Source organism: Anas platyrhynchos, chromosome 1, assembly GCF_047663525.1.
Source record: "Anas platyrhynchos isolate ZD024472 breed Pekin duck chromosome 1, IASCAAS_PekinDuck_T2T, whole genome shotgun sequence".
Lineage (NCBI taxonomy): Eukaryota > Metazoa > Chordata > Aves > Anseriformes > Anatidae > Anas > Anas platyrhynchos.
In genome coordinates, this window is record NC_092587.1 from 176,914,286 (window position 1) to 176,938,554 (window position 24,269).

General features: G+C 44.2%; 1 protein-coding gene across 7 annotated transcripts in view; it reads right to left on the bottom strand.

The window, feature by feature from the left end:
• TSC22D1 (TSC22 domain family member 1) overlaps window positions 1–20,352 on the bottom strand; it is a 78,052-nt gene extending 57,700 nt beyond the window's left edge. For 5 of the 7 annotated variants that reach the window (XR_011806412.1, XR_011806409.1, XR_011806411.1 and 2 more), the window contains exons 1-2: window positions 19,755–20,352; window positions 16,374–19,204 (exon numbers count right to left, since the gene is read on the bottom strand). Coding sequence is in view for 3 of the 7 variants with exons in the window: in XM_072032542.1 (XP_071888643.1) it covers window positions 16,374–19,171 (2,798 nt within the window). In the remaining 4 variants the exon portion in view is untranslated. Of the gene's footprint in view, window positions 1–16,373; window positions 19,214–19,754 lie in introns of those variants that run through there. The other 2 variants (XM_027472117.3, XM_072032541.1) reach the window with 2 other exon arrangements.
• Between the last annotated feature and the right edge of the window lie 3,917 nt (window positions 20,353–24,269).

Consider the following 24,269-nt stretch of genomic DNA (forward strand, 5'->3'; position numbering starts at 1 on the left):
TATGGGAGATCAGATGGTCCAAACCAAAACAGAAAACTCTGTACACAATAACCTGAATCAGGTTCAACAGTCCTTAGAACAGCTCGTGTTTTCCACATAAGTTTCAAACAATCCCCAAAAAATTTGCATTTCAGCCTCACACCCTGAGTAATACACGTACTAATTCAATCACTGAAATTCTACTTCTACACTTCTCCATCCGATTACTCCTAAAGCTTCTGAACTTCACCGGTCTATTCTTTAAATTAAGTCACATACTTGCAGGAGTAGCAAGTTTTCCAGCAAATTGTTTCTATTTCCCTTTACATTCTTGGAGGGCACCAACATCAGAAATCACTGTTTTCAAAGGTCTTTACACAGTAAGAATTATGCTCTGAGCTGATCTGGCTTCCTTATTTTTTCCTCTTAGCTCTGTCTCCATCCTCATTCTACTGACATATCCATCTTTTTTTCCTTAAAAGAGCTTCTGCATCATTCTGATACATAGCTTTTAAAAAATACCTAAGCCATACCATTTAACCAAACCAAAACATTTAAAGACCCAGATTCTAGAAACTGTGATCATCATTTCCTTCCCGTAGTCTGAAGCCTACAACAGCACAATCGTTTCCCAAATGTAAACAGTTGTGACAATTCTTCTCAAAGGCAGAACAGAGCCAACACTTTTCAACAACTTACATCTGAGAAGTGTATCCGGAGCAACTTGCCTTAAGTCCTCACTCACCCAGCAGGAATAGTACCCCATCCGTCTCCAGTACTGCATGCTTCCAGCAGTGCTATCTGATGAAATTGTAACTGACTGTGCAAAAGGACTTGCTGCAAAAGCCACCTATTAAAGTTATTGGCGCTGGGTTATTAGCCTAATGAGGTGTATAAACTTATCCAGCCCAGCAGACAGCGTCCTACAGAATCACTTGGCTACAGGTGGCAGCAACTGATCCTGTGCTGTAAGAAGTACTTGAAATAGTTTGGCCCATTATTACTCTTGGATGTCTTCAGACTTCTCCTAGGATGTTTTACAGAGATAAGCAAACTTGTACTAGACAAAAAGGGGTCACGTACAGTTTCTTGAGAGTAAAGCCACATGCAAGTTCATAAATTTCTTGCATCCTTCTCCCCAGTCCTTCGCACCTGGTTTATCTCGCAGGAATGTCTCGTGTTCACATCTGTCACTCTTCCTGGAGATGCAAGCAAGTCATAAGCACCAACCTAAGAATTATGGTCATTTATTTCTATTTAAATTCATAGAACAGAATCATAGAATCATTTAGGCTGGAAAAGACCTCCATGATCATCACATCCAACTGTTAACCTAGCACTGCCAAGTCTACCACTAAGCCTCACATCCCCTTCAACGAAGTTTTTCCTAATATCCAACCTAAACCTCCCCTGGAGCAAATTGAGGCCATTTCCTCTTGTCCTGTTTGTTGCTTGGGAGAAGACACCAAGCCCTACCTCACTGCATCCTCCTTTGAGGCAGTTATAGAGAGCAATGAGGTCTCCCCTGGCCTCCTCCAGGCTAAAGAAGCCCAGCTCCTTCAGCTGCTCCTCACAGGACTTGTTCTTAAGACCCTTCACCACCTTCACTTCCATTGTCCTGAGAAGATATTCAAAACTCTAAAATTACCTGCCTCACTTTACCATTCCCATAACAGTATTTTACATCACCTTCATAACATGATGTTTCGAGACTATTTTCTTCCTCCAGGAGGAGGAAGAAATAAGTTTCCTGAGCAGTAAGCTGCAAATAGAATACTTGGTCAACAGCTTTAGTTAGCATTCATAAATTCTTGAATGTTATTGAAGTTAGGATATAACACTTTTAAGGTAAGAATGCTTTTTAATTTTAAGCCATACATATTATTTCCCTTCACCACTACCCAATGCTGCAGCTAGCAGGGAACATTTCAAATGTTTTGGTTTTGATACTTAGAAAACGTTACAACAATTTACTGGCTTTAGTAACTGGGATTATTTTTTTTTTAAGCTTTTTTTTAAAAAAGTTTTCAACTTTTTATATTTAAAACAAGATCATTATCATTGGGCTTCCAGTATTTCTAAATTTATTACTCATTTTACTGCTAACGTGCAAAGTAACTGCATTGTTTTTGTATAACCCACACCCCACTGCATTAAAATTGAATCAAGCACCTTCTCCAAACACCAAATAAAACTCCCGAGAAGTCTGCAAACTCCTCCAGTGTATGAAGAAGGATTCCTGGGAGAGGTATAATCCAATACAATACTAATATGCAGCAGAGAGCCACAATAGGAAGAGAGAATGGCAGACTTAAGGGCTCATCTTAACCCAGGTTCTGACTCAAGACCTCACCACAATAGTACTCCCTTAGGGAGCACATTCAGGCCTCGTTCAGGCACAAATGCATTAAGCAGAACATTATTTGCCCAGAATGACTGCTGAATGGATTAAAATAAATACAACACAATGGAAAGAAAGCTATTTTCAATGTAGCTAGGTGTTCTAAATAAAGTCATAAAAAGCTTAAGTAGATTACTTGTCTCCTCTAGGGTTTAGTGACCTCTGACATCTTGCTGATCTGCAGAGCATCTGATAACACCAGCAGCTCTAGAAATTTGCAAGTCCTGAAAAACGTGTTTCAGAAGTTATTAGAGAAGTCCAATTCCTCCTCGGTGCTACTGGCTAGAATAAAGTGTAACAAGGACATCTGTATCTTCCTGCATGGAACAGCAGAGCTGCATTTGTGAGAAGCAGCACCATGATGAGGAAGCGCTTCGATGAAGCTGTATCAGATCTCACAGATTCTCAAAATGACCATTGGTGCTCCAGTTCCAACAGCAACCATGCAGTTGTGAATCAAGTGGAGCTGTCCTGTCCTTTTTTTTTTTTTTTTTTTTACTGCAAAGACAGTTCTCAGCAACTTTGGTACCAGCACTCACCTGACAGAACTGGGAGGGGAAGCATTTCACATCTTTTATTCAGAGACCTTCTCAGGCAGCAGTAAAATTAAGAACCTGGTAATTTTTAATGCTTGCTACTCATTTATTCATTAGTAACAGCTAATGGAGTTGTTCACAGAAGCTTTAAGAGTGGATATCCTAAGAAAAGTATTCTCTCCTCCCGTGGGGGAAGGTATAACTACCAAGGATGTCTTGGGTAGGAGCAAGAAAGGAGGCTGCTAAAGGATTCCCTTCCTCCTGCTGTGTGGCAGGGGACAAATGGCATGGCTCAGCTCTATCACGTAACCACCAAACACATTTATGTAAAGATGAATTTGCCTGGAAAGGCCTACAGCGTATGCTGATAAGGCAACCAAGCATTTGCAAAACATGCACGTAGGGAAAACAGAAACATGCAACTGCTGAAGCTTGTTTCTTTTGACCCTACAGGTGCAGCTACCCCTTCACTTCAGCACAGTTAGGCACCCCACATGCCCTCCTGTAACAGAGTTATTTTTGTGTAGCCTGTAAGAACTGTTTCTACAAAGAGACTCTTCACAGGGTTTTAAACTTCATGGTAGCTTTGTGAAGTAGGCAAACAATTTCAAAATGTTAGTGAATCTCAACATCAGAAGCTGCCTTATGAAACCAAGTTTAACACGTAAAGCATTTTTCTTCTTCTTTTACAGGGCTCTTGGACGTTTGCCAATGCGGCTCTAATGTCAGTGCTGTAGCATCCAAAGGGCTATTTTAAGCCATTGCTGTGCTGACCATTACATTTTTCAAGCACGAGAACAGCTTCCTGAAAAATAACGATTGTGAATGAATGTTTTTGTTGTTAATGGCACTGTAAATATCTTGTTTTGTGCTTACGTGACATCTTAATTTGAGCTACATTTTGAAAGAACGCGGTAGGAATTATAGCTTTCCCTACCTCACAACTTCTGTTATTCCATGAAGTAACACATCTTGGCTTTCCAGCTTTTAGCAGCCCATGTGATCGATTGTGATCACTCACACGTCTATAAACAGGTTGGGGTATGGCCTACTTCTGTACCTCTTTTTCCATTTGACTCCATCAGTTTCCTCTCCGGCCCTCATACTTCAAAACTGTTCTCAACAAAAGTTTAAAAACAAGGGTGAAGAAGTATCTTGTCTTCAACAAATGCCAGCACCAGGTACTTCGGATGCTGCTGCAGAAGGAAGCTATGGGTAACCTGTCTCAGAAAATAATACATTTACTTGTACATTTACTGGTACCAGATCTTGATTTAAACTAGTGTTCACTTATAACCTAAAATACAAAATAAGTATGTGTGTTATAGCTTTAGGCTCCTTCTGAGTCATTGCCTCAACCAGCAGCCAGATGGAGGTTTACCATTCAGCTTTAGAGATTTGTGATTCTTGTTTTAGGTATTACTTTGCCATTTTATTTTGAACTCGTTCTAATCCCAGTAGATCATACTTAGTCATTAAAAAAAATGCAACACGAACCGAGTTCTACAGTGTCCTAGTAAAGACTACAGCAACACCACAGGTCTTAACTTTAGCTCAGTTTTTGTTTTCAAAGGTTCAGAGCAAGCAAGCCTACTCTAAGAGGAAAGGACAAAAGACTTCTGGTTAAATAAGAGTGACTCTAGTCACCAAGAGTGACTAGTTTCAGTTTTCTGAAAAGCCAAGATGCAAGAGGCTGCCTTAATTTCCATGTTTCATGGACCATGCCTGTGCAATCTTACTTCAACCCACTAACATACTTTTTGACAAAACCTGCCTAGCTTTTGAGGAACTGCATTTCAACCCATTACTTCCCCATCTGAGATTTAAAACAACCTTTGTTAGTACCCAAGGACAGTCTCACAGGAATTGGTCACATTCCCTGACAGACACTGTAATTAAATAGTATTTAGCCAGGGCTAGATTTGCTTTCATGAAGAAAAAAGGCTACTTACTTTTACCAGCAATTATGTTTGGGGCATTTCTTTTGTGGTCACTTTAGGCAGACCAGACTACCTATGGTAATTACTTTTTCTAACTCTTATTTCTGAAACGAAACGTTCCCAGAATTTTTTTAATCGCCCCTCTTCATTAGAGGGGGATGATATATGCCAGTGGCTGTAAACAAACAACTGATAAGCACAAGTCGAAATATCCAGTGTTTGCCAGTCACACTGAAAGTATCCTGCACAGGGACAAATAATTTCATTATATCTTAGGATAAAGTGTATTAAGAAGTTAAAATTATATTTGGTATAAAAAGCACTACAGAAAAAATCCTATTAAGCTATAAAATAACTTCAGTGCAAGTATATCCTGACGTACAGACTGCTAATTCTCTAACTGAAAATGCAGATATTTTGGAGAAAAATTAATCAGAAGTTATTTTTACTATTTCTTTGCCCATCTTGACATTCCCATGAAGATAAAAGTTCATGCAATATGATTTTCCATTACACTTACATTCTAAGACGGGTGTTCAGGAAAGCAAAAGTTCTTAGTAGAACTCGCACAACTGAAGAAGTTCCAGCAAGAAAAGATCTACATACACATAATACGATTCACTACAGAAGATTAAAACTTGTATTTGAGCATTTCTGAACACAGACCTCGGTGTCGAGCTGTCCATGCCAAATTGTGCAAAGTTACACGGCAGTATTATCAGACAAACGCAACCTGCATGACTGTTCCCTTTTAGGAAAGCAATTTTAAAGAGTACCTATAATTTCAGTGAATTATAGGTATTTTTAAAAACCAAAGTGAAGTAAGAAAGAAAAGATGTTTGGGATTTTGAATAACTGCCTGTGTCTTACATTGATCTTCAGTCTATACCTGAATATACACAGGCCATTTGACAGAGATATCCCAATATCCAATGTATTTATTGCTGTACATTTTAAGAATGAAGGTATATAAATATAGATAATACACTATATAGAAATATATATAGTTGTACTACTACTACTATATATTATACACACATACACACTACAATAAATACTCATATTTTTATGTTCCTGAAATATCGAGGGTAGTTTAGACTACCTTTTTCCAGCCTCCAAACAAGAAGGATCTCCTAAAAATAATTTTTAAAACATAATAAATAGATTTATTTTACATTTCTTCAATTAAAAGTTACCAAGATGGAAGGTTGCATGGCTTTCTTAAACATTGTTTAGTTTAGTAAGCCTCAACATAGTCTACGTGAAAACACATACGAGCAGTTACAGGAGAATTTCAATGTCCCTTTAAAAATTCTTTAGAGCGCTGTTTGTGACACCTTCAGAGAAAACACTTTCATCCAATAGCTTCACAGGCACTAAAATTCCATGTTTAAAGTATTTTAAGCGTTTTGACAGTAAATATGCACATTAAAGATTCTCGGCGAGCAGATTCTCACAGCCAGACAAATGCAAAGAAGATAACTGCTGCTAGCCACAACTGTCTGCTGGAACAATGTTAATATTTATTTTCCCCACTTCCACAGATCTCAGTATTCTTCAGAAGCCGAAAATATCCTCATGCAAGTCATCAGCTGCCATTTACATGTTAATTTCCAGTGAAATAAAAAGACTGCTCAATTACATCGCTGTGCCCCAGCGCAAGCAAGCAGCACTAAGAATACACATCCCCAGAGAAACCTCCGAGAAACCCCAGAGAAGAGGCCAACCCATGCTTTCATGACAAAATGGTGACTCAGGTTTTGGTGCAGCAGCCTTGTAGAGCCTCCTTCGTTCCTACCAGGATGCACGTCCACAGGAATATACAGATTACTGTCTTGCCTCGCTGCTGTTTTTCCATAAACCACTGAAAAGTTGATAGATTTTGCATGTTTTGAAGGAGTGCTATCTTAAAATCATTTCAGAAATAGCACAGAAATCAGACAGCAAGTCTTTTAGGATCACCATATCCCTGCTCTTGGTTATAAGGCAGGGAAAGCAGAACCCCAACTCCTGCCTAGGCCCTTTGGCTACCGTCCCTCCCTCCTCTAAGAGGCTGCATTGCCAGCAACTGCATACACTTGGCTTGAACACACGCAGGCCTGACACCATTTCACGCCGACTGAAATCCCTTTCCCCTCTAAGAAGAGACAGAAGCAAACCAAAAAACCACCATCATAAACATTTCACACCTCTTTTACTCCCTCCTCTCTCTCCAATGAAATCCACGCTCGGGAACTCCTCCTTTACAAGCCGGCACGGAGCTGGAAAAAGCCCTAAAAACTTGGAAAGAAAGAAAAGAGCATGGAAGCACATGCACATCCTGCCCCATTCCCTGGGCACTGATGAGTAACTTGCCATTTCACCTAATTTAGGATATTAGGCCTACTAAAGAAACCCTTGGCAGCACAACGCGCTGATCCATTCTTAACATAATAACCTCATTCAATAGATTAAAGAGGTGCGTTTATACCTTAAATTCATTTGAGTGGTACAGTAAATTATTTAACAAGTGCTTAAAATATTAACTCATGGTTCATTTTATTTTTATTTTCACTTGGTCTTATTTTTGTATGGATGCAAGAAGTGGAACACCAACAGCAGCAGTTGTTCACCAGAAGTTTTTGTGGGTTTTTTCCTTTAAAAGAGGTTTATATATTCTCATACACATAGAAATAGACACACATATGTGTTCAGATAAGCAGCATTCAGAATTTTCAGTCCCAAAAAAATGAATCAAAAAAAAAAGTTCTAACATTTCAAGTTAAGGTCAGGTCAAGATTTTCACTAAACAGCTTGCAGCATAAGCCATAATGCCGAATATAAACTAATTACTACTGCAGAATCCTTCCTTGCTGGATTTCAGAGATGCTCAGAGTTCGTGAGGATCCAAGTGACATCAAGGGACAGCGACAATTAATACCTCCTTAAATTAATGGTACTACCAACCAACTTCCTCAGAGAAATAAGAGCCTTTTCACATGATACACCAGCACGTTATGAGACTGTTGTGTACACACACATCCAATAAAGTTATCCAGCTGAAAATAATCTCTCAGGAAAATCGACAGAAGCTCATTTTTTGCCTAAATTGATCCCAATTCAGTTGCGATACATGCCAAACAAGTCATGTATAATTTATACCCTGCCTGAGAAGTTTTTGTTTCATCTTCTTTGAAGAGAGAGATTTCTAAACCACGGTCACAAGAGCAGTCCAAACAACCATACATGAGTTATTGGGCTTTATCACACTCTTTATTGGCTGTAAGAGCTCTAAATATTTAGAAACACGAGCTTAGCATGGTTAAGTTTTGAACTGATCTCTTGCATGTAAGTTATGACCGCCAGCAATCATCTCTCTTCCATCCAAACACAACTGTGACAGAGCTGGGTGAAGGGAAGGTCAGGGGAAGCTTAAAAGCGTCAAAGTTCTCCCTCATCTTGACAGGGATTTCATCCCTCTCCAGTGCATGGGGAGTTCAAAGTCACTGGAAGCACATTAAAAGGTATTTCTATATCATGCATTTGTTTACAGAAATGTAATGGAAAAAGCCATTCCCAAACCAAGCACAAAACTCACCACAGGTACCAAGCTGCACAGCATAACACCAAACGACCAGGCTGCTGACTAGGTACATCAGCACTGAAAATTAATGTTTGGTACCAAAAACGAGCACTGCCAGTGACCAAAGACAATTGATTATAGATTAAAAAAATCAATGCTTGGAAAAAAAAACAATATAAGCTACACATAGTTTGCACCTTCAGATCTTATAGGAATGAAGCAAGTGTAAGGCTCAGGATACAGAAATGAGCACATCCTAACAGCACCTTACCTACATAACTCACCTTTCAGAGCTACATTATATATTTTTACTAAGGAGCTATTATTTTAGGCATGAAAACACTGAAACTATTGCTGAATGCCCATCTGCATTAAGTCCTGTCCCTAACACTTAGCGCAGCACTTTCACGCTGTTGCTTAAGCAACTGCTGCAGAAGTCCAAATCTGCATTCCACATGAAGAAACCAGAGTCCTGAGAAGTTGCTGCTGGACATCCACGCTAATTTAAACCCCAACAACAGAAAGAAGGCTGGACAACTCGCACACAAGCTCAAACAATCTGCCTGGCCAAGCGGTTTAGCACATTTAACAGCACGCTCGAAAACTCCCTCCAAACAACTTCCAGTCGGTATCAGATTTCCAGTTCCTTACTAGAAATAGCAGCTCCATCTTTTTAACAGATCCATTCCTATCTTTCAGTTAAGCCTAAACCTCCAGGAGATCTTCCTGTGGCTCTTTTTGCAAATTCTAAGTGTAATTTTCCAATATAGATGAGAATATGATGAATATAGAACAGATAGCCAAGACATCCCTCATTTTAAGATAAATATGAAGCAGTTTTCTGAGAATTTCCCTGAGAAAAACAAATATCAACGGTACCCACATTTGTTGTGCTTTGTGGATTACAGTCAGCTTCTCAGAAAGTGTTAAATTCCTAATCTCTGGTGATAATAAAAACCTCAAACTGCTCTACTTCCTACTTTATTCTTCTAATGCACTTTCCGAATCCTGCACCACTGCAGCCTGTACAATACCTGTAACCCCCAGCAAGGAAGGTTAAAACAGAGAGCAGTTTGTTTAGGTAACAGCTCTACGCTGGACAAAGAAAAATCACTCCGACTCTTCTGGACTATTGCTGGCCCTGAACTGCAAGAAAAAAAATACAAACATGGATGAGAACTTCAAGCTTGAATGCCTGCAGTATTTAGCCATACATCCTGGCTGTCAGAGGTACTCGATACATGAAGTCTCATCAGCAGCATGCACCTCATAGCAGTACAATGAACACTTAAAGAAAAAACATGTTAAAATCCCATAAAAGTACACACCAGGCTAAGTGAATTACTAACTGCCCAATAAAAGGTTAAATTACCGATAGCATTAAAACAGCTTAGATGAAGTCAAAACCATGACGTTAAAGGCTGTGGAGTAGGAAAAAAAAAAATCGTGAGTCACATCTGAAATACAAAAATTGAAAGTGTTTGCTCAGAGAAAAATGGTAAGTAAGTCTAAAGAGTCCCACTACCTCATCAAGTGTTTGTGAGTTAGGATGCAAGTATAAATATTTCCATAAAATTGAAGGGGTTCAGCTCTTAAAGCACAATGCTGTGTTTCAGCTGTGATGAGTCATTCTTAATCTCTGCACAGCACCAAAGTGAGAAACCCTCATTCAGGAGGTACCAACAAGTCGTTTAGTTTAGTCCACAAGGTAGCTAACGACGATAAAACAGCCTGAATATCACGGCAAGAATCTCACATTTGCATGTATAGGATCGTTAGGGTTGACAGGCAATCTCTGCCCGTCGAACACCAGGAACTGCTCGATCTCTCTCAGTGAAGTCTGGCTTCAATAGAAGATGGAGACTTCTGCACAGGGCTGCACCACAAAGCAAATCCTGCTTCAAACACTGCTAATTCACACCAGGTGTTTGGAAGCTTGCACCAAAATGTGCTGATAAGGGTTTCTACCCCACAACAGACTACAGCACAAGTAGTATCTTTGTTAGCTAATTCCCCAGTGCAGACCAAGAGTTAAATTTCTCTAAGACAACAAAACCGTAAGGACAAGATGCCCTGGTTTGATGCCATATAGTAATTACACTGTGTTTCCATCATTCAATTCATAACTCTGTAAGTGTTTTAGAACAGGCTAAAATAAACCGAGGGATATCTCCAGTCACTCAAGAGGTCTTTCCATCTTACCTTTCGGTTACGGTTTCTTGTACAGTCACACTGACAATGAACTAGTTCCTTATTTACAGTGATCGTTACTGTGAAATAATTTACTTAATAATCTCGCCCATGATTTGTGCTCTGTAAAACATGCTTTTGCTTAATATCATTGCTTTTGGTGGCCCTAGTGCAGTAAATGACAGGTAGAGGCCCATTTTTAAGCAGTTACCAGTATTTGTTCACCTAAATACATATTACACACGCAGCACATTTCATTCTCATAAATTAATCAAGAAGAGAAGAGAACGAGGGCATAAAAATCAATGAGAACAAAGACACAGCATTCTTTTTCAATTCTTATGGTTTACCTACACTGAACTGCAGACCCAGATCACAAACTATTCCAAAAAAGTCATGCCAGGAACATTATTATAGCTCTCTCCATAGCATAGGCGTGCTATCCATGTGTCTTTTTACTTGTGTTTAAGCAAGCTACATTTTAATGTCTCCCTCCCACCCCCATTCATGTGATTTTGCTTACCAGGGAGCATCACAGGCATTGCTCTGCTGTGGCATTACCTAGGCCATGGCGACTGGTGGAGGTTGAACCACTTCACTCCCAGCACAGACTGACTGGCAGATCCCAATTTCCAGTTCAGCCTGTCGCTTAAGGAATGCAAATCCTGAGAAAGCAACGAGTGCTTTTCAGCACTGAACACTTCACCTTTTGTTCGTTGGTTTTCACACCCGCAGATATTTAGCCTGCTTATACACTGCCGATCCCAAAGAGCAGCCAAAACCATAGTGCTAATGAACATTTGCTGGAAATCCCATTAAAACCCGTCTGCTCTTCCTGTCTTTAAAGGACACAACACCCAGCATGCAGAAAACACATCCCCAAAAGGCAGACACCAGGAAGAGGTCCATCCAAACAGATACCAAAACTTTTTGCCTGCATTGAGTTCACCCTTACTGCAACTCCACGGTGCTGGCAAAGCAGCTGCTGTCATTACCCAGGGAGAAGAACTGTGCTAACTATCCCAAAATGTGGTTTGGGATAACCACAGCCCCAGTGGCACAGAACCCAGCTGACGAGTTACGGTGAACCAAGGCTGCTGCAGACACAGGGGAGCAGCACCCTTGTGCCTACAGCTGGCCAACAGACACAAGAGGTGCAGACCCTGAATTCCTCCTCCTTCGTTTGAGCAGAGAACCAACCAAGTCAATTCTGCCAGTGCTAGGGCATTTTATTCCCTCAGATGAAAAAAGAAGCTGAACTTGCCAGCACCACACAGCACTAACTGCATTTTCTTCGCCAAAGTACTCTTCGCTCGCGCAATCTGTCATTAACAAGGAGGGTAACGGGTTTGTTTTTTTTCCAAGTTCCATAAATAGCCAAATTGAAAATATGAACAGACTTTTTAAAAAGTCAATATCCAGGAATTCGAGTGGTGTCATTTTTAAATGACACAACTCTAAAGCAAGCTTAGCCTCTGGATAATGGAAGACGGTGACACTGCCACCAGGCTGCACCTAAAAAAAATAATGACCATAAATCCATGCTGAGCCACCATAAATGCTTTGTTGTGAAGCATCTCCTAAAGGTTACCTTCCTCCTTTTGCTCAAATATGCAGAAGCAATCTTCACAGCAAATGAAGAAGTCCACATAAACTCTAAACAGCATGCAAAAAAGCAGTTATTGCATTAAAAATAACATTTAATTGAAACTTCCACTTGTGCTTCAGTATGTTCATTCACGCTGCCTACCAACAGCTTCAGCAAGAACTCAACTGCATCTGTAAAAACCTGACCAACCTTCCTACTTGTGGATATGAAACCTCATCCAGTTTCCAGAGTGTACTCTCCCTTTACAAACCACTACTAGTTACTACTACTAGAGTCTTAAAATTCAGTTCACAGGTCTTTCAATTCTCATGTTCAGCTTTAAAATCCCAGTTGCTCCACGGATTTAGCAGGCCAGAACAGATACGGTATACAGAAAGCATCTCCTCCAAGAATGCCTTTTGCTGTCTGTTCTGCTGGTAAAGATGTCTTCTACTAAAAAATTCTCTTAGAAAGAGAATTACAGGAGAGACTGTCAGCTAATAAAGAATACTTCAAATATCTATGCCAATTTTATGCGTTTATCATCTCTTTCTCCTTCCTCTTTTGCTCCACTGCTAGATGAAACGCACAAGCAGGTGAAAACAACTTGCATCAGATGAAAGAATGAAAGCAACTCCACAGGAAACGTCAAGGACAGAGAGACAGTTATTAGTTCTCTCATCTTTCATTCATAAAATCTGCTTTTGAGTAATGGGTACTCAAATTCAGTTTCTGAAATTAATTTACAATAGCCCTTAGAAATGGTATAAATGCATTCATTTCTAGTTTTTGTTTAAATTACTGCTGAATTGGAAGATTTATATCCATCTGTACAAATTCTCACTGCAAATGCCTACAACATAATAAAGCATTGTCTATAAAGATGTAAAATTGATATATTTTGCAACACTAAGTATAAATACTCAAAAGAACTTGCCGCAATATAAATATGTTTTCAATACTTAAAGATTTCAGAAGCATCGAAATAAAAAAATCCTCTTCTACAGTTCCAGAGATGAAATACTGAGCTGAAAAGACCAATGTCTAAAATGGAGAGAATTCAGTAACAGAACTGAATACATTGAGGTAACCACTGCAAATTTAAGGGAGTAACTCTGTGAGAATCATATATTAAAATGAGTTCATACCATGGTTCAAACTCATCAAAACAAGATATCCAAAAAACTGGTTGGCATTTTTGTGGATTGAAATATCAGAAGTCTACCAATATGTAAACATCTGTGGCATACCTGACAGGCTGAAGAAATATTAGTCAGAAGAATTTATTATTATAAACACAGAACCTGACTGCATTATTTGTATCCTCTTTATTAAAGTTTGTAAATTAATTTTCCATATGACATTCTGCCAAGGAGATCATTTTTAATATCTCTTCGAGTCACATTGGTGATTAAAAAACCTGATCCATACCGGGGAAATAAAGGTTGCTGTTTTCAAAGCAGATACGCCCCACGCTGCCTTTATTTAAAAGGCCATGCCCTGATAGCAGGCATCAAAAGAACTGCAAACAGCATCCTAAAAACGAGAGCTGAAGGCTTAAAGATACCGGGATGTCTTTAAGCACAACTATAGGCAGGTTTAACGAAAGCTGGGAGTTAATCTAAACGAGGTATTACATAGGTCAGATGTTTCTTCAAAGGCACACTACATGGAATTTTACAGCTTCTTCACTGGCCCAATTATGTCAGCGCCTGCCTGCTTGCCTCCCCTACCTTCTCCCTTGGCAGGTTCAGAACCACTAGGGATGTATTGATATAATTTTAAATGCGATATATGGGTGCACGAGGGAGAGGGAGCAACCAGGATTTTATATGCACGCACTTACAGGTATTTATTTATAGTATATCTCCTCCTTTAATGTTTACATACGCTTACAACACACTACCCATCTACCTCCTGTAAAATAGGGAATAATCTGACAAACAGGCAAAAAAAAAACCTCTCAAGAGTACTCTAGTTAAAGACATTCAATAACCAGAGAAGTAAATGAGGAGCCAGAGGGTAACAGCACGTCCTGCGCTACCTGTAGGGAGTGACAAGCTCTGAGCTCCAGACCAGAAGAAATTCCACGGTCAAGACAGTTCAGTGCTTGCCCTGAGCCTCCCTGGAGCAGGAGCAGAAGCCATCTCACCAAGTTTCCAGTTTTACAGGCAGAAGCTCCACCAGAAGTTACCCGAGCAAACTGATCACCGCTGCCATGCAGAACACACAATTATTTTTGGTCTCCATTTAACAGTCACATCCTGCTCTGTGTAAAGCATCTGAATGATTTTCCAACTGCAGCTGAACAAAAGTATAGGCTACCTGGAGATGACAGATAGAACAAAGACACAACGTGCATGGGAGAAGAAAGGATATGATCTTTAGCTGGCCAAATAACAGAGGAAGGAGGCATTTCTGGCTATTGTTACCCTGAGGGATTTAAACATGCTGGGAAAAGCTACCAATCATGACAAACAGCTAACATATGCTCTTAAAATCAGGGTACAATCACGTGCTAGACGTGATTTTCCAAAACACCGAGTATCAATGAGCTTAAAATTCTCTAACTTAGCTAGGATCTCCTGAAAGCTTAGTTGTGTTTTTTTTTTCCCCCAATTGGTTGGTAAAAAAAAAAAAAAAAAAAAAACAGGATCAGTGTCCGAGTTTAGAAAGATTGAAGGAAGGAAAAGCAAACAAAAAGTTTGAGAAAATCGCCTGCTAGTAGCTACAGTGGTGACACTGTGAGCTTGAACACCTCCATCTGTCTTCTACCACCTTCACGTATTTATCGACTAAAAAACATGATCAAAATGAACCAGTGTTGGAACTTGTCTTCCAGCACTCCTCGAAGACAAGCTGCTACTCATTATAGCTCCCTGGCATCTTAGAAAGATGTGATGAAAGCCACGAAGACAGTCAACACCTCATGATCAACATAATCAGGGACTGCTGATAGAGTTAGTATTTTCAATATTAAGCAGCCAGCCTCTCCCAGCAACCTTTTTTTTTTTTTTTAAATAGAGTTTGGCCACTGATATCTCTCTTATTTCCTGCCTCCCATCCCCACCTTGTAAATATTTGGTGTTGTGTCTTTCTCTCCAAGTCTCAGCTGTTCTTTACCAGTGCTCTTTTCTGCCCTCTCCCCATTTTCAAGGTAGGTTATTTATTTTGAAGTTATCTACTTCTCCCACTAGCGTCATTTCTTCTTAGCCAAGAAGTTCCTTGGGAAACCACCACAGTCTTCCGGTCCATTTCTAAATGCGTATCACCAGAGGTCCTCGATAATTAGGAACTTCCAGACATAATGAACATTAAACAATTGCACTGTAAAACTGCTGGGAAGATCGCTTTACCCTGAGCACGCAAGGGCCTTCTGCAACTGACCCAGCTTCTTTGCACACACCAAGAAATGCGAATATTCACAAGCACACAGCATTACGACCAAGCAGCCTTCATTTCTTTGAAAAAAGTGGAGGTGGGAGACCGCGTAGCTTATTACTCTGCACAAAATAGGTGCACCAGACTCAAAGGCTCGTTGCCCCTCCACAGGCCTGAGCGGCTCCCACAAAGGATTACTGCTTTGAAGCAAAACCACCAAGACCAAAAGTGCCCCGAGTTCAATTTGAAGAGCACAACAGCGTTGCTGAATCTCCCTTTTCCCACCAGACTCATTTGCCTAAAGCATCTCTTGGCTGTCAAAGAGAAGGCTGCTATATATACACACCACAGCCTCGCAACTGGTTCAACCTGAGTGAAGGCAACACTTGAAAAGAGAAGCTGAGGCAGGATGAAGTCTAGGCTTGCGGAGGAAAAGTCATCCGCCGAAGAATAAATATTAATTATTTCAGCATAATAAATAATCTAAACTACAATCACCACCAGCGTACCCACATTCCGCCGTATTCTTTTGTCTTCCTCTATACAATGGGAACATACACACTGTCACAGACTGTTAAACACAATTTACCCACGCAGTAGTTTCGGAGCATAATCAATACAAGCCACCCCCTCACGAGAAAAACAAGCGTTTTCATCTCATACCTCCACGCGCTGGGACCCGAGAAACGCGATTTTCAGACAAAAACCCCGCGCCACTTCACCTCACAGCACAGCCAGGCACAGAGCTGTGCTCAAACCCTGGGCTGCACCTTTTGAAGAAAGTTCCAGGCCTTACCTCTCGTCCTCACCATCTACGAGGGGCGTCGTCAGCGGCAGCACCTTCAGCGGGAAGAGGGAAGCGGAGGGCGGCGCGCTGCTGCTGGTGCCGTCAGCGGGGGCTCCGACGCCGCTCTCGCCGCCGGCAGCTTGAGGTAAACCAACGAGGGAAGGTTCTGTGGGGCGCCTGCCGTCCTCCATTTGGCTCACGACCGACTGGGCCAGCGATTGTGCGGGGAACTGGGCAGAGCTCAGCGGTATCTGCTGCGGCACACTCTGCGCCACCGGCATCCCTATACTCGTCGGTAGCAAGGGAGGCTGGCTAACGCTCCCGTTCTGCACGGCCGGAGCCTGCGCCATGCTCTGGGGCTGTCCCAAACCTATAGAGGCAGAAGGAATGCCGGGAGGCACGGCCGAAGCAGCTTGACTCGGCGCAGGAACAGTACTAGCGGAAGGGATAGGGCTAACTGCAGGCAGCTGCTGGCCGCTCATTCCTTGCACCACCGACTCCACCGCTTGCGCCTGCGGCTGCACGGGTAGCAAAGTGTTTTGCTGAGCCATCACCATTTGCTGGGGAAGGCCCGAAGCGCCAGGCTGTAACCCCGGCTGCATTATCCCCGCCTGCACAGGCTGCACCACTTGCGAAGACGGAGGAGCAGCCGCCGACGGCATGCCGGGAGGAGGCATTTGGTTGGCAGCAGGCGCCGGCTGCACCACGGCAGCCACGCTTCCTTGCTGCCCGACGCTCAGCATCTGAGCCGCTGGAGCGTGCGCCACCGGCGGGGCAGGGGCAGCAGCGGGGTGAGCTTGGACCGCAGGCTGCATGCTCTGGGCCTGGGCAACGGGAACCGGCGGCCCCGCTCCTACCGCGGAGGAACTGGGCTGCATGGCAGGCGCTGGGGGCTGGAGGATCTGCTGGTGCTGGATGTACTCCGGCATGGCCCCCGGAACAGAGTTTTGGTTCACCGGCTTGACGTGAGCTGCGGCCATCGGCGGAGGAACCGTTTGTTGTTGCTGCTGCTGCTGTCCTCCTGCGTACTGCAGCTGCTGCTGCTGCACAACCGGCAGCGTCTGCACGGGCTGCGCCGGCTGTGGGTACGGCAGCTGCTGCTGGGCCATGCCCTGCATGGCAGGCTGCTGGTGGCCCAGCGCCGGGGTCACACCGAGGATGTTAACCGGGGCCGGCTGAACCCCGGGAACAGCGGCGAGACCGGGCTGCGCAGGAGGCTGGACCCCTGGCTTCTGCTGCGGGTAGTTTACCTCTTGAGAATGCAGCTGGACTTGTGCAAGCTGGGATTGAGAAACACTCTGTGGTATACTCGCTGCTGGAATTGCCGGAGGAGCAGCGCTGCTAAAATCCATCTGCTGCGGACCCACACCTTGAAACGCTTGCTGCTGTACCACAGTAGGTGCTCCCATTTCTCCACTTCCCACACTTTCTGTATAGTGACTCAGTGTGCTTACATTGCTGCTAACAGAACTCCCACTGGTGCTCTCCCTTTCAGAAGTCACTTCGAGCGGGTTTTGTTTTATCGTCTCTACTGCTTTGTTTACTGCTACTCCTTCTGCAACTGCAGCAGTGTTTTCTTTATCATAGAACTCAGTGCATGTCCATCGACCTTTTTTGAAAGGTTCGGAACTAGAATCTAATTTTACAACTCTAAACCTTGACGTGCCAGATGCAGGCTGCTGCTGGCTTGATCCCACTGCCATCCCTGCAGTTGGATTAGTAACATTGTTAATGACACTAGAGGAAGCACTCGTACCATTGCCAACACCACTCAAGATATTCACATTAACATTGCTGCTAGTTCCAGACAAAGCATTTACATTACCAGTACTTGTGATGTTGCTTAAATTTATAGTACCAAGCATGCCGCTTGCCACGCTAGAGCTACCACCGCCCATATTATTTAAGGTACTAGTTCCAGAAGCAGGACTTACACCTAGATTGCCAGGAGTACTCGTAGTGCGGATATTAGACGCGACAGATGCGGGGGAACCAGTGGATGATGCAGCAGAACCCGGTGCAGTTGCTATAACATTGTCAGAGCTTCCAGTTGTTGATAGTTTTCTAAACGACGGACTGGGTGGCGGTCCTCCAGAAATCGGGGCACTGCCCACCCCAGGATGCGCTGGATGATGGTGTCCATGGTGGTGGTGGTGAAGATGATGGTGGTGGTGAACATGATGGGGGTGAACGCTTCCATTGATCACGACGCCCTGCTGCGGGTGATGAGGCAGAGAAGGGTGCTGCTGAGGAAGATGAGGCTGGTTTGGAGAAACAGCCCCAGGAGTCTCTGCCTCCTGGAAGTTATTTAAAGTCTCTTCAGAGGAGCTCCTCTCGGGTTCTCCCAAGTCAGTGGCCCTGGATAAAGAAACATCCAAGATTTCTGAAGAGGACAGGTCTTCAGTGTGGGACTCATCCAGGTCATCGTAGCTTTCGGTGTCTTCGGCTATGCTGTTATTAGAGCTCATGCTAGCCGATATTTGAGCAGGGGTCACGCTGGTAATCTGGAAGCCACTTTTCTTCTTCATCTGAGCTCCAGCCTGCGCGAGAGGCTGTGGCTGGAGCTGAGACTGCGAGAGGAGGTTCAGGCTTTGTGGAGGAGGGGGTGTCGGCTGTGGACCCGCCGCCGCCACCGCCGATGCTGCAGGAGATGGAGGCGGCGGCTGGACCAGCAAGGGCGGCTGATAATCCTCGGCGGAGAGGGCAGCGCTCCCGCCGCCGGTACCTGGTGCAGTGGGAGCCGTAACGCAGCTGCTGCCGCTGCTACTGCTGCTGCCCCTTCTAGGAAACATCGCCGGGTGCGCCATCTTCCTAGCACTAATGTCTGCGGCTGAGTCAGGCTGGTGCATTGTATCGGGCGGATTTTAAGAGCGCGGTCCCCCGGTACGGAGAGAGACAGACAGACAGACAGACACACGCACAGTTAGCTGGGCGGCAGGGCACAGACACCGCACAGACCCCCCTATAACCCCCCCTATAACCCCCCATACCCCCACCACCACCACCACCACCCGCAGCGCAGGGGCTGAGCCGCCTCAGCACCGCCGCTCTCCTCCCCCTCTCCTCCTGCACAGGGAGGGGGCGAGCACCAGCCCTGGATATGACACTCCCCAACCCCCCCACACCCCTTTTACCCCCTCAGGACCCCCTCACACCCCCCCCAATCCCATCCCACCGCCACCGCCGCCACCACCACCACCACCACCACCACCACCAACCTCCCCCGGCCCCTCCGGCGAGGGGAGGCGATGCCCGCCTCAGCCCGGCCGAGCCCCTTCCCCTTCCCCTCATGGAAGCCGGCAACCGGCAGAACCGCCCCTCCGGCCCTGCCTGCGGCCAGGGGAGGAAGAGGAGGAGGAGGAGGAGGAGGAGGAAGGCGCGGATACGTACGGGACCGGCGGCAGCGGCAGGCAGAGCCGGGCAGGGCCATCCCCGTCAGTGGCAGCCATGGAGCTGAATCATTTTGGGGAGCCGAGAGACGGCAGCGGCAGCAGCAGGAGGAGGAGGAGGAGGGAAGAAAAGCGGCAGCCCGGCGAAGAGAGCAGGGAGGGAGGGAGGGAGGGAGGCGGGCGGGCAGCCGCTCTCCCCTCCCTCCGTGTCTGGCTGCCTCCGGGGGAGGCTCCGCTCCGCTCCCTCTTCCTTCCCCCTCCGCCTCCTCCCCCTTTATAACACCCGCTCGCCCTCCGCACAGCCCCTCTCCCCTGCCTGCTCTCCCCCGGCCCCTCGCCGAGCCCGGCGGGGAGGAGGAGGAGGAGGAGGAGGAGGAGGAGGAGGCGCTGCGCGGGGCCGCAGGGGGTTGGGCAGCGCTGGCCCTGAGGGGAGGGCAGCCCGCAGACGGCGTAAGATGGCGGCGGCCGCGCAGGCGCGCCCGGCCCGGCAGACATAAAGCCCGGCTGGCCCGGGGACGGCGCAACTCGGCTGGGCTCGGCTCCGCTCGGCTTCCCCCGGCGGAAATTGCCGAGCGCCGCCGAGCCCCTGAGCGCCGAGGAGGGGCGTAGCGGGGCTGGGGGGATGCGAAATGGCGGCCAGGTGCCGCGGTCCCGCAGCATGACTGTGCCTCACATGACCCGCCTCCCTGCCCCCTCTCCACCATCCGCGGGTTTATTCACGTTATTCATCACCTTCGTCTTCATTCTTCATCCCCTCCCTCGGTCCAGAATGTTCCTGTCGCCCTCCCTCCTCTTCCTCCTCCTCCTGCCTCGCCCGTCCCTTTGTGCCGCCCGGGGTCCCCTCACGCCCCGAAATGGCTGCCGCCCCCCTCAGGCACCCCCATGCCCCACCGGGTGGCAGGAGGGCCCGGGGCTGCCACTGCTCCCTGAGGCGGTGTGGGCGCATCGAGGAAACATACCAAAGCACTCCTTCAAAAAATGGTCACCCTTCACAAGTGTCTTTTTATCATTAAGTGAAATTGAGGTCAAGTCCACCGCAATCTCTCTCTTGCTGTTTCAGCACTGAAGACCTCGTGGCCTTCCTCAGATGTAGCAAAACTCAATGCATCCCTCAGCCATCTCCATCCCCTCCTGGCTTCAGCTCTGCCGTGTCCAAATCTTGGCTTCTCCTCAATCTGGTGCAGCTGCTGTCTGATCCCTGAAGGCACTAGGTGCTTGTGTGATGGCTGAGAGATCTTCCATAGCATCTACAAACCTGCTAGCGTGCCCTGGTGAGCATCCCGCAGGTGGGGAGGTATCTCACTGCAACACAAGCCCAATAGATTCACACCAATTCAATTCACCAAATTCACAGCAATTTCATTGCCCCACCTCTCCTGTCATAAGGACCCTCTCCAGGAGCACTCTCAGAGCTTGCTAAATTGGCTGTCCTGCTTTCCTGCAGAGGGGGAAAGGTTCACACCTTCTCGTCCATTTCTCCAGGTGGATGAAGTGTGCACCTGTGCCAGGAGGGGTGCTTGTGTGTCCCATTTTCTGGCAGCACATCCTCATCTCCAGATGCAATCTTTCATGAGCTGCTGGAGATAGCTCAGTCACCTCTTTGAAATTATTATGGTGTGTGTGGAACAATAAAACGTTTGACTGACTCGGACTAATTCTATAGCTTATTTATGAAAGCCACCACTTAGGACAATCAACAGGACACGTGGGGGAAGAAAAAAAAAAAAAAAAAAAAAGAATTTGGTGTTTACTGCAGTGAATATGTAAATATGTTGTGAAGAGTAGTAGAGCTTTAACAAGAGAATATGGGAGAGTCCAAGCTACTATATCACATAGCTGAGTCATTAGAGTTCTTGTGGGAGATGTAAATGTGAGTTCCTTGAGGCAGAGAGGAGATTTGAGTCTCCCATGTTCAGTGTGTGGTGTTTAATCACTGAGGTACTAAAAATGCTGTTTTTCTAGCTCCGTTTTGTGAAAAGGGTGAGGTTTCAAGGTCACGCACAGTGGGAGTTTCTGCTGCCTGTGCCTGAATCTCAGCCTTCCATCTTGTCTCACCCTGTTAACTAGATTATCCATCTCTCAGTCAGTGTGAGGGACAGGGGTAGCTTTGAAAAAATCCTGATTTTTGCATCCTAATTGCTTTTATATCTGGAATGCAGACGTTCAGCTCAGGTCTCTAGGTACCTGAAATGTAGACTTGCAACTCTTGCTCCTTCCATGTCTCTAGCCTACTGCCTGTATACAGACAATGCTGAGTATTGTGAAGCGATTGGCATGTAATTAAATAATGTTCTGCCTGTTACAAGAACTAGGCAAGATTATGTTTTAGAGCTGACAATCAGAACATATTGAATACCATGCTACCTGAACATGTTGTGAGCCCCATACCAGAAGGCATCTTCATGTGACCCTCACAGATTTCAGGAAAACATCACAAAGATGCCCGTGATCTGTCTACATGGAAATTGATGCAATGCTGAGGCCTTATTGATGAGATACTCATATGCCGAATGCTAAATGTGTGTAAACATTTTTGGGATGAGAGCCTGAGGTTGCAAGCCAACTTCCATTATAAATTCCTGTTCTGTCTGCTTATAACTTTCCCAGAACAATTTCCTTGAGGAATTAAGCCTTCTATGATTAGTCCCAGCACAAAGATATTTTTTTGAATGTTTGAACAAAGGCCAACTACTTTTAAAGCACATGGTCTAGGAAGAGGGATGAATCTGGTTTTAACCTTAAAAATGTCTGTATAAGTAACTCAAAAAGAATTTTGTATGCACCTAATAGGCATCAATCAGCTTGAAAAAGAATTTTAAAAGTAGTATGGTAATTGGTTAAATGTCTGGTTTAGCACACTCCAACTAAATAAATTACATCCATTTCAAGTAGTTGGTGAGATACCTGTCATCCTCTCGGGCTATACACTTCTTAGTACAGTATGTGAAACATCTTTAGATTAGCTCCACACAGTTCTTCCCCAAGGGAAACTGGAGAAAAAAAAAGGAAAAAATATGTAATTTAGATAAGTCGTAACTTACTTGCATAATGTGGTCACTAGTCAGTTAACAATCCAAAGGATGGTCTAGGCTACACAAAGGACATCTGGAGTAGCCTGATTAAAATATATTTTAAATACTGTTAATAGATATTAATGTAATCTTAGATATTTTTCCTTTGCTTACACCTTTTCACCAGCCATATGCTTACAGATTTTTTTCTTTCTTTCTTTTTTTTCAAGCCTCAGTCTCAGAATGGAATTCTCAAATTAAAGATTTTAATTCCTTTTCATATTTGTCAAGGTTGATGAAATTAAAATTAAACTGCTGAAATTGATGATTTGTTTGCTGTAAATGTTGATACTTAGTTGTTGTTCAAAGTGGGAAAAGAACCTTCAACATATATCCAGTTTAAAACACACCAAATATTTCAAAATTGGGCAATGACAAAATTAACCATCTTCAAGTAGAGTGTGTTGGACTTTAAGGGAAATTGCTCCATAGTTATTCCAAACAAGTTCACCCCTTTTTTTTTTTAATGAACTGTATCAGTCTACTGGCTGGATACAGAGGTGCTCTGTCATCACTGTCTGGATCCAGCACCTTATCCACTGTGGTCACCACTCATGCCTACAGAGCAGTCCTACAATGGCTTCATCAACTCTTGGGGTCTCTGTCAGAGACAGAAGGGTTGCCAGTATAGAGGAATCCTCTTGGATTGCATCCCATACATGCATGCTTTCTGGACAGGCATGTACAGATGGGATTGATGGAGCCCTTGCTGCCAGGTAGGGTGAGCATGTGTCTGGAAGAGCTCTCTTTCCGTCTTAAAATCTTGTACTTCAGGTTCGTGCAAGAGAACAAGATCTTCACAGTGTAGATATTTAGAGATCTGCCTTCCAAATTTGTAGTACTTCTTCAGACAGGAAACAAACCCTATTGACATCACAGATTCTCCAGGGATTCCAGAAGAAGCAGTATTTTATTATTTTCTTTCTCTGGCTCCTTGACTATGAGACAGAGTTGTATACGTTCCTCCTACTATATGCAGTAGTTTGTATTTTTGTACGCAGTAATTATAAAGCCAACAAGCATGAGTACTGTTGGTTTTTCACTCAAGACAAAGTCAGAATCAAGGGGGATCAATCTGACAGGTGTTTTAAATCCCGTGTGACTGCTCATAAATATTTTTTTGAAACTTTAATGAAAAGAAATGTTTATGATATGAAGCTGCCATTGTTACTTTAGACAGAAGGCTTTTCTGTGTTCATTAATATTGCTGACTGTAGTCTCTCCGTTGATTTGCAAAGGTGTATGCAATTATTTTCTGCCTTCTTAGAGGAGTATTCATAAGAAAACTCACCTTTCAGCTCTGAAAAAGCTGTAATTCTGCTTCTGTGTTTTCTTAGAAAGTTCAAGTCAAGTCTTGATCTTCCTTTCTTGTTTTGTTTTTAGTTGGCTGGTTAGTTGGTTGATTGGGTTTACTGACTGATTCCAAAACGCCTACTGAGACATTT